The 18,142-nt window shown below is 34.3% G+C and overlaps 1 protein-coding gene across 1 annotated transcript in view; it reads left to right on the top strand.

The window, feature by feature from the left end:
• The window catches only part of LOC149804306 (uncharacterized), a 48,992-nt gene extending 34,378 nt beyond the window's left edge, over window positions 1–14,614 (top strand). The window contains exon 7 of the mRNA XM_089938650.1: window positions 5,258–14,614. Within this exon, the coding sequence (XP_089794776.1) occupies window positions 5,258–5,387 (130 nt within the window). The 3' untranslated portion in view covers window positions 5,388–14,614. The remainder of the gene's footprint in view (window positions 1–5,257) is intronic.
• Window positions 14,615–18,142: the final 3,528 nt, after the last annotated feature.

Here is an 18,142-nt window from a genome sequence, read left to right as displayed (position 1 = left end):
AAGTTATTTTGTCTTCACTGTCTTATCTTAAAGAAATGAAATTTAGAAAATTCTTGAGTAGAAATTATTTTATTACTTGTACCAAGGATGTATATTACTTTTCATTAATCCCCCCACTTTTCTAGATACCATTTTTTTTAAACTTTAATAATTTTCATCAGTATATTAAAATTTTCGACACCAAGTACAGTTTCTTAAGTCATTGGTACAAAATAATTTAAGATGTTGTTACAACTCTATGGCCATAATCTATGTAACAGAAAGAAATTGAAACCAACAATTTAAATGTAATTTATCGAACAGTTTATTTCCCTAGAATACAAAGTGAATTCAACAGACATGGTATTGTGAATTCAGTCCCAAATAATCCAAAATGACCTATCACAAGTCCAAAAGTATAGAATGTTCTGAATTAATTCCAGAAGTCTTGAATGTCTTGATGTATCACAGTGATGCAATCCAAAATGTCTTTTGTAATTACCATGTATATTGGGACACCATGTTTGTTTGGACACCATAAATTAATGTTTAAAGTAATTTTGTGCACTATGTTCTGTTTTCAAGTCATAAGTTTTGGGACACCTTTTAAATCATTCAAAAATTACATGTCAGAAAATGAACTAAAACCTACATTTTATTAAAAAATATATTAAGAGTATGTACTTGAGATAAAATACTTTAATCATCAGCAGCATCTTCTCATCAACCCAACCCTTCTCCAGCACATGTACGATCCATACTTTTGGTGCATGAATATATTTTAGCCTCCTCATGCCATGAAAAATTATCATTGGAGACAACACATCTCCTAAGCATGAAAAAATATAATCGGAGACAATACATCTCCTGAAGCATGTTCAGTTATCATTGGATACACACATATCCTGAAGTATGAAAAATTATCATTGGAGATGACATCTCTTGAAGCATGAAAAATTATCATTGGAGACAACACATCTGCTGAAGCATGAAATTTTTTTGTTGGAGACACATCTCCTGAAGTCAGGTCTTTTTATCATATTTACCCCCCCCTTCTTATTGTCTGTCAGTCTAGGAATGAGATCAAAGTACACCAGAGTTTCATCCATGTTCATGATCATATTGTCAGCGGAATCATTTTGTCTTCTGTATAATTCACAAATTCATCAAATTTTATATTTATTTTCTCTTCCAAATCTGCTGGGAAACACTGGGTCATTGTTGTCTATGCACAAAGCACTAGATCTTGTCACTTTAAAAACTATTCCATTGTTTCAATTCACTTTTAGAATTCCCATAAATACAGGTAAAAAGCAACCAAAGTTGGCTTTCCTATGTTGGTCCACATTTTTATATATAAAAAATCAGCATGCTTTATTAGGAATCCAAAATGATCTTCCAGAGTTGGCATGCTTTGTAATAAAATAACTTTTGTATTTGATATCCTGATGATAAGTTCTAAATTCTAGTGGTATTTTGGTTAAATTCCAAAGATTGAATATGTTGGTGTGTTGGTAATCTTGAATATGCTAATGTGCCATTGTCCTGTAGTATGGCTATGTGCTAAACATTTTTTGATGTATCACATAAAATAATCCAACAGTGTTTGTGTCTGAAATCACTATAATTCCAAAATAATGTTCAAGTCCAAGAATATAACGATGAGCACTTTGTATTTCCTGTGAGAAATTTGAATAAATAATTACATCCAAATGAAATACTAAGCACAACAATAAGACTGATTCAGCCTCAGATGTTAAATGCAAGAATGGGTAATTTCTCAAGTAAACAAGATTATAAACCCCTCTAATTGACCCAGGTCACAATTACCATTTTCTGAAAATACTCTGTCACTTAATGGAATTTTCCATTCTAGAACATTCAGTTGTCAACAAGGCATGGTCTGTTGTGAAAATTATAATAAAGAACATGGAAAACATCAGGTACAACAGGTTCTTTATGGGGAAATTCCAGTATCCTGGACCCAGACTCAAATAAACATCTTTGCTTCCAATGATAATGATCATAATATGTAACTCACACTCATATAGAAATATTAACTGTGTATTATTTGTTTACAAAATGAACTTGATTTTGGACAAGGTCAGTCCAAAATACAATTATACATAACATATAATCATGGAGAAAAAGGGGCTCTTGAGTGGCAGAGTGGTCTAAAGCACTCACCATTATGGATCACTGCCATCTCACCTCTGTTTGTGTGGGTTCGAGTCTCAGGTTCGGCCTATGTGGGTATATGAGAATGCTTGCCAGTAGCTTCTCGTGGATCGGTGGTTCTTTTTGGGGTTTTCCCTGGTTCTTCCTCCACCATTCATACTGGCTGCCATGTATAGCCTATCTTGTGCTAAAAAATGTCGTTAAACCCCACAACAACAACAACAACATGGAGAAAAAAACTAATGAAAACCAATTAAATACACATAACACCTAAATGAATCTTTGGATGAAACTTCTTTTGAGAACCTTACCGTTTAGACTGTTTTCTTGCTTTCCTTAGCATCTGCAAGATGAAGGAGCAAACTTCATGCCCTGTCTGTAGAAGAAAGTTGTTTTTGGATCAGTGACAATTACAACTAAGTTTTTCTCCTCTGCCATCCAGTTGTTTTTTAAAAAAAAAAACAGATTAAGGAGCTCCACTCCCTACAGAGATCCACAGTTTCAGCATTATCTGTGCTGGGGATGATCTGGATCAGCTCTTATGCCCAGTTAAGGCTTTATAATTCTATTTGGCCACTTTTAGATGGAGAAAGAAGAATGAAGTCTATTTTCCTTCCTTTAAAGGGTTCTTTTGATATTACAAAATCCACTAATTGTAGGTGGATTGTCCTAATGATTAAGGAGGCCTCTCAGTCTCCTTACTGAAAGAGACCTTTAATTCGTGAGGATTAAAGCCCTTGAGGTTGGAGTTATTGCTACCACATGGGCCTGGCAAACTCTTATTGAAGGATATTTTGAAAGCAGTTTTTAATTGGTCACAGACTACCTTCTCCTTCTGCCTTTGTTCTTTGGCACACCTGAGCAAATGTATATTTTTATGGCACAAAAAGTGGTACAAGCAGATGCCAACTCCTGGTAGTGGACATTTGATAGTAAATATATGATGGGAATGGTGTTTCAACTTAAAAGGCATAACAAGTCTTTGAACAGAGGTGAAATGTCAGTGATTGGGTAGATAGTTTCTGTATTTGGTCATAGTCTACCAGCTCCTTTGGCTGCAGTATACAATACGTAATTGAGCTACCTACATCCTTTATAATAAGTAAAAACATACTACATGGAAAGTGAAAAATCTATGACTGAAACCCTTTTCCACCAGACTTTATAATGATAAATACATATGATGAATTTTTGGCATAGGTTTTTATTTGCCTGAAATAATAATAATAATAATAATAATAATAATAATGATGGTATGAAGTGCACAATATTTGTTCAAAAAGCAAGTTTCAGAGGTGAACCTGTATTCAAAGGTCACATCCACACAAAGTCCAGTTCAGCCTTTAATCATGGGTGACTGCTTAAATTGTGTTTGTCTGTACATTCTTGGTTTAGTATTTGTATTTAGCCCAGACTTTTATGTACCCAGTATACACTGTTATATCTGGAATCATGAAAATTGGTGAGGGATGAATCTTGATGAGTACAACACACTCATCATGAAAATTGGTGAGGGATGAATCTTGACGAGTACAACACACTCATCATGAAAATTGGTGAGGGATGAATCTTGACGAGTACAACACACTCATCATGAAAATTGGTGAGGGATGAATCTTGACGAGTACAACACACTCATCATGAAAATTGGTGAGGGATGAATCTTGACGAGTACAACACACTCATCATGAAAATTGGTGAGGGATGAATCTTGATGAGTACAACACACTCATCATGAAAATTGGTCACTGACACATTTCATGCTTTACTGGCTTTGGTTAAATGTTAAGTTTACCATAAAAGACCTCTAAAAATGGCACTAGCAGCTGCCTCGTTTGGCGCTCAGCATTAACAGGTTAATGTTTGGACTGGTCAGCCTGGTGTCAGAATAATGTGATTAGGTGGGACATGATTCCCCATGTCTACAGCATGATGCCCCAGTGGTAGACATCACTTTAAACTGCCACAATGCAGACATCGTAACAGTATGACTCAAATTGTTAAAGCTATGTTAAAAATAAAAAAATACATTTTACTGTGTCAAGTTTTTGCATTTAGCTCATGACCATACAGGTTTTTACATTTGGCATGCACATATACATATTGTTATGTATGGAATCATAAAACATGGAAGGATGCTGCTGGGTAAGCACTACTACATCCTTGTCGCAAAACGTTGAAAATAGTGCAGATCTGACACCCAATATCACAGTCATATTTGTTTTAGAGTGCTTTCATGCTGATGAACTTTCCATTCTTCAGACATATGATATATTGATACAAACTGAGAAAAACCTGTTATGAATTTTATGTAATATTTTAGAAAGTAATTGCTATATTAATATGATCGCATGTATTAATATATTTATGGTTCTGTTAATAAATTGAATGACATATATTCAGTAAAATATACATGTGAGTGAAATTTGAAATACATTGGTGAACACTGCCTGTTTTCTTGCCAGCATAGTTTAGGCAAAGGGTAATTCAGTGTAATCCGCATTACATTTTTGCATTTAACTCAGACACCATTTTATCTGCAGTCACGTAATGCATATTGGAGGGTACTAATCAATATGAAGACAAGTAGGTCAGTCACCTACTGTTAGTGTTCCATTGCTTGATTGTCTGCATTTAGCTGTTTTTTTACATTGTTGTATAAAAAATCTTAATAAAGTGATTATGTATTCATCTTGGATGATACACTTCCCATGGAGGAAAAGTAGGTCATCATGACCAACTTTTATGCTATAGTGTTTTTTTTGCATTTTGGGTAAGTTCTTTTAGATATTTGTGAATACAGTCATGAAATGTTATGGATGTATTTATATTAGGGATACTAACCAGGTTGCAGTGACCTAATTTCTTGCTCTGATGACTGCAAAATTATGACAGAGCAGGCAAAACATCATTCTGTGGAATTCTTTTATGTATGTATATATTTAATGATTATTACCTACACATTATCATGAAGACTTTCTGGAGACTATTAGAGTTATTAAATTAAATGTTTGGCCCAAAAGTATGTAATTAGGTGGAACCTCCCTCTACTGCTAGAGCTTTCAAAATCATTTTAAACTTGTATTGGTTTTCTTTTCAGATTTCAAAGGCTTGCAGTCCCTCCAGGTTTTGCACAAGGATCTTCAGTTCCCCCAGTCTCATTTGCTGCTTTCTCCAGTTTGATGAGCAGTACAATCAAACAAAATGAGGATGAAGACTATGATACATGAGAATGGAAGAACGAGAGCCATCAGTTGGAATGGTCGTGTGGTTAGATCTTTAAGATCTACCTTGAATAACTGGATTTTAAACTTGCTTTCACTATACACCCACAATAAGTTGGATCTGTCCATACTTCTGTTCTCTATTTCATTTCTGCACAATATCTTAAGTTCTCAACTGTCAGCCATTTAGCTTTTGTGAATTGGATAAGGAATAAGTCAATTGATTTTAGGGACAAATGATCATGGTCACTGTGACCATGAGAACAAAAGCAGTATCTGCAAAATAACATTAGTTCTACATCATATACCTGGTCCAAACTTTGTGGATGGCTAGCACTTGAGGCAAGAAATAAGCCTGAGAGTTTTGGGTCAGAATGTTAAGGGTCAAAGAAAATATTTTCTGCACAATAAAATTAGTTTTGCTTCACAGAACTGGGCCAAACTTTGTGGATGGCTTCCACCTGGAGTAAGAAAGAAGCTGTTTGCGTTATGGGTCAAAATGTCAAAAGTCAAAAGTCAATGACTGAAGAAAAATGTTTCTGCAGAATAACTTTACTTAAGCATCGCAGGCCAGTACTGAACTTCGTGGATAGCTTACACCTGGAGTAAGGTTGAAGCCTATTTGAGTTTGGGGTCAAAGGTAAGGGTTACTATTTGCTTAAAAATTATCTTTGTACTTAAATTTTAGTTTACAACCATATACCTTAAACATAGTTTGTGGATGGTTTACACTTTGGTATAAGAAAGAAGCTTGTTGATTTTAGGGTCAAAGGTCAAGGTGAGGGAAAGAAGAAAAATGGGTTTTGTATGATAACTTAAGTTATGGAGGGCATGCAGTTAAGATACGGAAAATGCTTGCTAATTTTTAGGTCAACTGGTCAATGGTAAACATCATTTTTACCCAATTAAAAACAAATTTGGCATACTAGCTTTTGTTTTAGATGACATTTCTTAACCAAGCTTGGGATGGTTTGCACTTGGTGTAATAAAGAAATCAATATGTATTAGCGTGTAAGGGTCAAAGGTAACAATCATCACAAGTCAGATAGGAAAGAAATGGTTTCTGCACAGGAGGTTTAGTGCAAGATCACATACCAGAGTTCATTGAGACCCAATGGTCACTAATCTATGTCAACCATCCCCTAGCCCTACAAGTGTCGACACAGAGTACTAATCAACATGGGGTTGGTGTATAATGTGCTTTACTCTTGGTCACAGATTTTAAGATACTAATAAGAAATGAGTTCTAAGTATTATTGTTAACCTAACTGGATGATAAATTTGCTGTTTGAAATAGAGATATATCAGTGAAAATGTGTAGGTGTCTAAAGAAGTGTAGGTGTCCCAGTTGGGCAAGTGGTTTAAGGCACTTGCCTTTTCCAGTTGATGACATTTTACCTCCAACTGTGTGGGTTCAATTTTTGTGTTCAACCATCATGGTTATGTGGGAAGCTTGCCAGTAGTTTCTCATGGGTCAATGGTTCATCCTGTGGTATTAACAGATGTTTTTCCACCAGATAAATACCAGCCACCATTTATAGCCTATCATGTGCTAAAAATGGCATTAAACCTAGAAAACTATAAACTTTAAAACTTCAGAAATGTAAACAAAGTGAACAAAGTATATTTACACTCCAGGTATAACGTGTGTTGAATTTTTTCTTTAAAACTGGAGCATACAAAAGTAATGGTATTATCAGTCTGATAATCTCTTCACCCATTAGCTGGTTGGCATTAATACTTGAAATGTTCATAATCAGAACTTGAAAAGCAGCTCTGAACAAGTTAAAAATGTTGCTGTGCACATTTAATTTTTCTTCTTCTTTAAAAAGGAATGTCTTTAATGATAGAGGGTATAGTAAGATCAAGTTTGCAAGTTTTTCCATATGAAGAGGAGGCTGGGCATGGTGGCATTAGTTTTTAAGAAGTGGGTGTCACTGAATTAATTGTTTTTTTGGAAAGCTAGCCCCCCCCCATGTTTTATTTATATATATATCATGGTCAGAATAAAACTTCTGACCCATGGTAAAAGTTTTAAAAAAAATGTTATGAAGGTTTTTTTTGTCAGATCATCGTTAGTGGGAAGTGAGACGTATCAGTCACTTTTCTGATGGCATTGGTATCATCATCAGTTTGTTAAAGTTTTGGTTTAACAGGTTTTTATTAGCATATATTTTCTAAACTTCTAGATAAATTCTCTTGCTATGAACCATTATAAAGCTTAGACAATGTATTCCATGACATGATTTCATACCCCATTTACTTGGAATCAAGTTTCCAGTCATAGAAGATTTACATGAAGGTTTTGGTTCAAGTTTTCTCATTTGCCGATATTTCTTTAGTCTTGTGGAAAACTGGGATTCATCATTGTGAAGCTAAGATGATTCATTCTACAATACACTTGCATACATCTATCACATTAGGATGAAGGTCACATTCATAGAAGATTTGCAGTTTTTGTTTGCTTATATTTTCTTAACCCCTTTATTATATTTTCTTCATATTTGAGCTGAATCTTGATTTATTTGGTGACATGCATTCTTGCCACTTTGACCTTTGGGTCAAGGTTAGTCACTGAAAATTGCATTAAGGTTTTGGTGACATTTTTTAAATTGACTTTTATTTCCTAAACCTTTTATTGGATTATCTTAATACTTGGAATGTTATCATTATTGAGTTAAGACTGTGATAAATGATCTTATCCCAGTGATCTTGGGGTCAAGGTCACAGTCATTAAACTTTGCAATAATGTTCAAGGTTTTTGATGGATTTGGTTCATATATAGGACACATCATTATGAAGCTAAAACGATTAATGCTCGTCTCTTTTTTGACATTTAGGGTTAAGGTCAAATTTATAATTCCAGTAGATTGATTGTTGGCTTTGCATGCAGGTCCAAGCTTTCTTGTTGAATATTTTACTATAATCTGTTAAATAAATTAGCATAGAACAGATTTTCAAAGTTTTAGTTGTTGAGATTTAATCCACTGATAATACACTGGATACAGTAAATATTTTTTGAAAGTAGAAAATTTGACCCAAAAGTAGAAACATTAAAATTTTCAAATCATAGGGAACAAAGGACACTCACTATTGTTGCCTTAAAGTGAGACACTTTTATTCTATTTTAAACATAAAAAGAAAAAAAATATACTCGACAATATTTTAATAATTTCGTCATTGCAAATGGTATGTCATTGATTATATCACATACGATTCTCATTTTCTTACATCAAACCAAGTTCTGTCTTTGCATTTGTTTTCATACAGCCATGTCCTTGTTCTGATGGTTAGAAACACCCACAACTACATTATTTTATGTTGGTTTGTTGTTATTATTGATAGGACTTTGTGCACTGGAGTTGGAACTGAAGTACTGGTATTTTTTAATGTTTCTCACTATGGGATGAATTTTTTCCCAAATTGAAATTTTTATATTTGTTGATTTATCATATCTTACTTCAGTAGTGTAAACCAAACCTAATTACAGAAAAACTTGCAATCGGCTGTACCCTCTATCACTTACTCAAGGCTGATTCTGCTTTTTCATTATGAATTCGATGATGTACATTTCTAAACAGTGTGGATACAACTTTGAACTTTAAATTATATTCAAAAAAAGCAGTTTTGTTTGGAAGCTGCTGTATAATGCCATTGGCGTTACCATAGATACCCAATTCTTTATGATTTACATGTGACTAATATTACAGTTTTACCATGTGATAGAGAACCATAGTATCTCAGCTGGTAGAACATTGGACTTGTAATCCAAGAGTTGTGGGTTCAGCATCTGCCCAGGACAGCTCGAGTCAGTTGACTTGGTGTGTTGGCAAGGCACCGAACTTCCATAACCAGTAATGTGTTGTAAGTGCCATTAAAGCAATAAAATGAAAAAACATGATAAAAAGGAAGTAAAATGCAAGTTATTGTAGAGGCTTAAAATGCTTTTCATGCATGCTTTACATTTTCATTGCAATGCATTATGTCCATCCTCATCTTGTCTTTGTCACATCAGTGCTTCATTTCATGTAGCCAATTTTCATTTCTCTTTTTGGTCACAAATTATGTTTAACCTGAAATGACGCACAGCATTCCGTTTAAGTGTGGTGATACTGTCATCATTTTCAGAGTTTATTAGCTTTGAATTATTTCCCTCACTGTGCTTCATCTTGCCAGATTTAAGATTTTTTTTCCAATCATCTCATTGGCTTTGCTTAATACGGAAGAATTCAACTACCAAAAGAATTGGCATAATTCACATACTATCAGGAACAAAAAAATATCACATAAAGAAACTTGACTGAAATTTTAAATTTTCTTGTTGCAAAGTACCTAATAAGGTAACTCAGTAGAAATTGAAATTGAACTAGTCAGAAGTGGATGTGATCCTTTATATTTGTAAGCTGATGGTCCTTTCCTAATTTTCATAAATGTCATGACATTAAGTGCCACAATGAGTCTACAGGAAATGTAAAGTTTTTATCACTAGAGAACAAACCTTGTTTAGGTCTGTTGAAGTAGGGTAATATGCAAGATGTTGCCATTACACTTAATTCGTTATTATTACGAGATTTGACCTTGTCTGGCCATAGGGCCAAGCAAATTTATGGCATTGCTGTGCATCCATCCTGCATCATTCAATTCATCAACAGTTGCTATTTTAAACTTCACAAAAACCACTGGATCAGATTTGAGAAAATTTGTCACAAAGCATCCTGGCATGAAGAGCTTGCAAATTTTATACAGATGACGCTGATCCTGCTTCATGTGAGGCCACCATTACTAAAGATAGTAATAACCTTCAAACAACTTTTTAAACTGCTTAACAGAATGAGAAAAGTTTGATACATAGCATCCTGGACCTTTCAAGTTCATACAGATAATACTGATCTCACTTCAAATATGGCCACCATTACTAAAAACAGAAGAAAAAAACAATTATAAAAGAAAAAAAATCAAAAATATCTTGAAATAACAAAACTGCAGTAATAAAATTGGTAAACCTTTAAAGACTTACCAAAAATGGTTCAGAAGAATTTGTCCAAATTTGATAGAAAGGATCCTGATTTAGAGAGCTTGCAGGTATGTACATAAATGATGCCAATCCACCCTCAAATATGTCTGCCAGTAGTTAATCATAGAAAAACCTTTAAGTGACTTCTCAAAGCCACTGAACAGAAATTGACCAAATTTAAATGAAAGCGTCCCAGCATAGAGGACTTTCAGGTTTGTACAGAATATACTGATCTGCTATGAGAAACGGACAACATTAGTAAAAACGGAACAATACTGTGCTGGACAGTTTGCCTTTTAATGTAAGAGAACTAACCATTGAGGAAGACCATTGAGAGTTCTCATCCTTGTGGAAAAAAAGTTTTAAAACATATTTTTTATTTGGAATAATTTTAATCTCGAGAAAAGTATAAAATAGAAATATGACAAATAATACTCTTGAGTAGATTAATTTATTCATTAGATGAGTGCATGCAATCTTGTTAATTAATTTTTCCAGATTGTATATTTAGAACCACCTTTCTCAGTCTGTGAATAAATTTGCTGTATTGTGCCTTTTAAGTAAAATACCTAAAGTGGGTTCAACCCAAACACACTAGGTGTTGTTTATGCATTTTTGACACACATCAGTAAAAATTAACGAAAGCCTTAAAATGGTATGGTTATATTGAAATGTCTGAAACATTTATTGTTTGTGTGTTATTATATGTTCATTCATTATTTTATGGCAATTCATATTCCATTAGGCACAGATTATTTTAAATTCATATTTTGTAACTTTTGATTTTTAATTTTAAAAAATATAAATATAACCCTATTTGTTCTTCTCTTGAAATACTGTCAGTGTAATCACCATTATTAACCCAATTATCAAGGCCCTTTTATGGATGCCAATCCTTTACATTTTCCATCCACACAAAAAATAAAATAAAACCAACAAACACTGAATTGAGTATTTTATCAACGTTATGAACTCCATCTTGTTCACAATCAACAGTATTAGACATAACATTCATTAAAATGCTTGCTATTTCTCCCAATATTTTTATTACCTACTGAACATAAACTAGAAAGCATGATTCAATAATGGCTGTCTTTGCATGCTGTTGAGGTTTTTGTTATTGTGGCACTATACAGTTTCGTATTTTGCATAGGATTGGTTTTCTAAAGACAAAGAATTTTCCAGGTATTCCTCACTAGTTATACTGGCTATTTTAAAAAGACCTTGTTTATATTAGGTATTGTGAAAATATTTGGTGTATGATTACAGGTGTAATTTGGGTTATAGAGTATATGGCTTGGCCTTACTTCGGATGTGCACCTATCAAATAACTGCTAGCTCCACTTGGTCATTTGAACTTCCTGGACTTAAGAACTAAGTTGTTTAAAAAAACAGTTTTTTTTAAATACAGTTTATTGTATTTGGTAATTTATTCATTGCACTTTCAGAAGCTGGTATTGTCTGGTTGGGTGAAATTCAATTTCCCTATTTTAATAACTGCTTATAACTTTATACTTTAAACTAATTCAGGCAGATTTTTTGAGCACATGGGAGCATTATTTTGGTTAGCTGTGTGCTTAGAGCAGGTTTTCACAAGTACAATATCCACATAAATAGCAGCTACAGTACATGAAAGTAACAAATTACCTGAATTGTATTCACATGTGCATAATGCACGCAGAAGTACAAACTGTATAGACCATGCTGTCATGATCAGGGTCAGTAAAGAAAGGAAAAAGAACATTTAAAAATTTATCAGATTTTTACAGGATGAATGTCATAGACTTCACTTATGAAATACACAAAATATATGCCATATGGTAAGTGAACTATTGAGATCACATTGGTTTCCACAACAGAAAGCCTACAAAAATGCAATTTATGGCAGGTCATAAATCATTAAAGATGTCCGAAGGAATCTTGTACTTTTTATTGACTTCATAATTTTCTTTCACAAGACTGTTATTGCAGTTAAAATTCTATAAAAATGTTTGATTTTAATTACCTAATAAGCAGTAGAAGTTGCAACCTCCTCATCTAGCCTATCCCAGAGTTCATGTTGCTATGATACACCTCTAGGTAAAAAGCAACATATTGATGATGTCATTTTTAGCTGTACAGTAAGCATTGATTTTACATAAGTATACTACTTTAAAGTTGTCAGCTTTTGAAATGTTTGAAGATTTTTCACAAATTGGTATCTTAATATAGCTAAGGATCTACTCAGTCCAAAATCACCAAAATATGGTATGTTTTTAATGTGCATTTCCTTTGGCTGCTCTTAGTTGGACATTTATCTTAATGTACGGGTCATTGCATTGAAATTCTGGAGAGTACCCTGTCTCTAACTGTCCATAAAATAATAGCTGAATGTTCTTTTAAAAAATTACTAAAATCTGTACAGTAAGTGGGTTCATTTCAGTATGACACATTGAAATCATATTGATTATTTGCAACAGAATGTCTACATGGTTGAATTTACAGCAGGTTGTAAATTCCAGAGGTTTTTTACTTTAAATTGCCTTTCTTGTTCTCCCTTCAAGAACTGTAATTTCAGTTCTTTTTAATTGTATAAGCTGGTTTATTTTGCATTGTTTAATAAGATACACAACCACTTCATTTTATATCCATCTTTTAATGAGTTTGTAGTGCTGCAATATACCTAGGTATAAAAATGTCATTTAAAGCTGAGCAGTTAACATTGATAGTTTAGAAGTGGAGTTTCTCAAGCAGTTTAGTTGGGTGTTATTATAAATATAAAAATACAGAAACTTTCTGGACAGTTGAATTTCATAAAATAAGACTAAATCATTTTGGCACTGTTTTTTATTTTATAGCTCACCTTGCTATGCGGTCAAGTGAGTTTACAGGATGGCCCTGCATCCCTAGTGTGGCATTTATTATCCATTGTGCATCTGACCATCAGTAAATATCTTCTACCACTTTTGAGTCCATATTTCTAATCAAATTCATATTTATCATAAAAATCTGACGAGTTCAACATGTAAGATCAACTAATGTTAATGAGGTGATATAACACCTGATCTCATTTTAAAATATATGATTATATCAGTGACATCATAGATGACTGATAATAACATGCATGTGATCGAGTTCACTACCACTTTATAAACCATAAATTTGATCAGATTTTAATCAGGATTGGAATGGGCTTATATGATCAAGATCTTGGTCATTGTTGAATTATGTGGGCTCAGTGTACATTAATAAGATGATCTTGATTGGTGAGCTATTTAATTTCTTGACTTCATATTGTTGATATTTTGGGCTGTTGTATTTATCGCCATCAAGATTGTGGATGACCTTGATTATGAGCAAGAAACTGCATATTATATATGCCTTTATCTGCACAAATCTTTTTTCAGAATATAGTAAAATAGGTAAAATCAATATGAAATACAGTTTGGGACAGAATATAGTAAAATAGGTAAAATCAATATGAAATACAGTTTGGGAGATAGTTTTCATAGGATGAGTTCTTTACAAAACTATATAATCCTGTTAGTGAATTGCTCAGCTTTTAAGTTAATCAAACCATTTGAGCAATATCAGGTCCACTTGGGTCTCTTGTTTTCTCTTACAACAGGTAAACACCTCTGATTTATATATATATATATATATATATATATATATATATATATATATATATATATATATATATATATATACTCATTTTCAAGAAAATCTTTTTCTATAGGTAGGTAATATGAACACATCATTCTTAACATGGGGTATGAATTCTGTGAAAACATGTTTAGTAGTATGGAGAGAGACGTTCTGTATTGCAAGAAGTGTTTTGTCATTTTGATTGGTTCATTATTGGACAGCCACCTTGAATTATATGTGTCTCATTTTTCAAAACTGTTTGCTGTGTAGATGTACCATGATAGAGCATATATCAACACTGATTGTTGTTGGAACTGTTTTCTATTGTGCATGAAGAATTGCATTCTTTTACAGATTATGTACTTTTAACAGTGTTTTTTCTTCATAATTGCTTCATTCTTCATCATCTCAAAACCAAAAACATTTATTTCCATACGGTATTATGATCATATCATCTTAATGCACTTGCTGTGGATTGAAAAAACTTATTTGTTGTGTTATATGATCTAGAATTTTATTTTGCTAGCACATGTATAGTTATTCCAGCATAACAAATTGTACATAAAACATTTTAATAAACATTTTGTATATACATTATGCATCTTTATTTATATTTTAACATTACAAAATCACAAGTATAGGACACAAGCCTGGTATGTAAATGATTAAACAGGCCACCTTTTATTCAGCCTGGCATTTAATTAGCTAGAATAGACTACATAAAGTAATAAACGTTAGTATTGGGTGGACAGATTGATAAACATACATTGACCAAGGTGACCACTATATCCATCTTCCAACCAGGCAGACAAAAAAAAAATCATGAAAATATTAGGTTTTAGACTATTCTAATACATGACCCACATAATAAATATACACTTCATTATATGTCTTTCATATGGCCCATGCAATGAATGTGTCCATAACCAGCTGTGTTTACATCATATTTTCATGATTTTTACCCATTTTTAATATCAAGCATGCATGTGGTATCTGTGGTCAGAATAATATGCTTTGTGGTTGTTGTTGTTGTGGGGTTTAACGCCATTTTTCAGCACATGATAGGCTATGCATGGCGGCCAGTATTAATGGTGGAGGAAGAACCCGGGAAAACCCTGGGAAGAACCACTGACCCACGAGAAGCTACTGGCAAGCTTTCTCACATACCCACATTGGCTGAATCCTAGACTCAAACCCACGCAGACAGAGGTGAGATGGCAGTGATCCGTAATGGAGAGCACTTTAGACCACTCGGGGCCCCCACATGCTTTGTGGTGTTCCAGAATTTAAAGATTGGGATTAAATTTTAAGGGTTTGGCATGGAGTGTGTGTGTGTTTGTTTTGTGGTTTTGTAGCTATGTCATCACTACTGATTATGCACAAAGTAGTTTTCCAATACCATTAACTTAAGAAATATCAGCAACAAATTAGACCAAAGACCTTTCTCACACAATTTATTTCTTTGGGCCTTAAAGATAAAAAGATCTTGGAAAAACAAAGTTAAGAGAAGACGGGTAATCAGGGATTATGCTTCCTTCAAATGATAATGTGGAAATTGGAATGCTTGAAATTCAATGCCTTCAAGCATCATCCCATGTAAACGATGTGAGGTTGATCAACAAGGGCTCTAACTCGGTCCAGAATGAAGTAGATGAAACAAAACTTACACAAGGCAAATGGTCACATCAAGCTGCATGAGAATATGTTGAATGCTTCACGATTTATACTGGATACAAGCATCATCCATGTAATTGCATGCCATTAACTGACAAGGGCCATAACTCTGCCAAAAATTGTGTAGATGAGTTAAACCCATTAAAGGATATCTGGGTCTTAGGGGAAAATTTATCTTCAAATGTGTTCCCCAATCATAATACCTTAGAGCTACTACCACCTCACAAATCAAGCCCTCCCAGGCTAAAACTTTAACTAAAAGTTATATGCCTGCCTTGATGGCAGTTAGAGTGATCTCCCTTTGATACAGGGCTTTGGGGGTGCTCACCAGTTATGTAATTTTGAAAGAGTGACATATGTAAGGCGAAGTTGTTTGCATTTAAAACATGCACAATGGAGAGAATGTTGGCATATATCTATGCTACATTAATGTAATGTGGACGATATTTCTTTGGATATTGTACTTTCGGAAATTGTACATGATCTAAGCACATGCTAACTAAAATGACTGCTCCCTTGTGCTAAAAAATCAGCCTGATTTAGTCTAAAGTACACTGTCCATAGCAGCTATTAAAGTAGGGAAAATGAATCTTGCCAAATTGACAATACCAGCTTCTGAAAGTGCAATGAATGAATTACCAAATATATAAAATGTAAAAAAAAGTTATTGGCTCTTTTTTTTATACAATTTACCTCTGAAGTTCAGGAAGTGAAAATGACCAAGTGGAGCTAGCACTTTTTTGAAAGGTGCACATCTGGAGTAATGCCAAGCTGTAAACTCTATAACCCATATTACACCCATCAATCATACACCAAAATAATGGGAATTATAGGTTCTGTGAATTATACCCAAGATAAACAAGGTCTTTTTTAAATAGCCTGTATAACCAGTGAGGAAAGCCTGGGAAATTCTTTTTCTTTAAAAGTCTAACCCTATGCAAAATACGAAACTGAGGAGTGCCACCTTAGCACCAAGTCCCTTGAATGCTCCAGTGCTAGACATCATTATAAACTGCCACACTGCAGACATCTTAGTGATATGACTGAAAAAGTGTTAAAGCTACATTAAAAATACAAATCACACACTCAGTTGATTACTGACTACAGGAAGACTCTAATTTTGATTGCTTCCAATCATCTGGCTGAGTTACTGACATTTTGGGCAGCTTAAATCATAAATCACAAGTACCTCGCATCAATGCTTTTTTCACGCAGACATCTTCCCTCAAACTTTGCTGGTGGATACCCAGCAGTTTGGTGTGTAACACTATGGCCTCAATAGTATCTATCAACAGTTGAACACAGCTTGTCTTCTACCACCCTTAATCACACATGATATACATAGGAGTCTGTTTCTGGAATAACCCGAATCTTAAACATAGCAGCCCAATGATGGCCTCAGTGTTGGATGTAGTATCTATGGCAACATTTCAACAGGCAGAATAAAGCTTGTCTTCCATCTTAAATACCCCCAGGAGTCTGTTACTTGAATGGCCTGTTTTAAACATAGCAGCCTATCATACTCTGGTCAGGGTGGTAACAGCACCTATGAACTTGTAACTGGTGGATGCAGTGCTCTCTACCTAGATCTTTATTAAAGAACATCCTAAGGCCAAGCTGTACTCAAAATTTTTCATCTAATCTCTTTAATAATCAGGTTGATGAAATCCACAAACATCCCACCAAGGACACCAATTTCTTTCCTTTGCAATTTCAGCTACAGCAGGGGCCCTGAGTGGCCAAGTGGTCTAAAGTGCTCACCGTTACAGATCACTGCCATCTTACCTCTGTCTGCATGGGTTCAAGTCTCAGGCTCAGCCAATGCAGGTATGTGAGAAAGCTTGCTGGTAGCTTCTCATGGGTCACTGGTTCTTTCCAGGTTCTTCCTCCACCATTAATATATGTATAACCTATCTTGTGCTGAAAAATGGGATTAAACCCTATAACAACAACAACATCAGGTACAGCAGAGGGATTTGCTAGGCAATCAAAGGAAGATTGCAGGGATGTCCCTAGAACACGTACCACTGGTAAGGAGTTCTACCGAATTTACAACCATCGAAAATCACAGTTCTCCTGAACATTAGTAGATCAGAGGCAGAGAGGAGATCATTTCTCTCATCAAGACCTTCCCATTCTTAAATGATATTCATGCCAGCCTTATCACAGATCCTGGTAGGGCGAAGGATACAATCCTTTTGTTGACTAATGGGAAAAGATTTGTCATGATGACTTATGGACCAGGCAAGTGGTTTCCAAGGAACTCAATATCGCTCAGCACACCTCATCCTTTGTCCAGGGTTGCTTAGGTTGCACACGCAACAATTCTTCACCTAGTCATTTGACCTAAGTGCACTCAATCATCTCATTTCTAAGAGTTGTCCAGCAGGATAATATGTAATTAGTGTGGACTTGCAAGAGGTGTGGTTTCACATTCCCACTCACA

This window comes from Sinohyriopsis cumingii, chromosome 2 (genome assembly GCF_028554795.1).
Source record: "Sinohyriopsis cumingii isolate HCF-2022 chromosome 2, ASM2855479v2, whole genome shotgun sequence".
NCBI lineage: Eukaryota > Metazoa > Mollusca > Bivalvia > Unionida > Unionidae > Sinohyriopsis > Sinohyriopsis cumingii.
The sequence above is the reverse complement of the archived record's forward strand: the minus strand, read 5'-3'. Positions and strand labels throughout refer to the sequence as shown.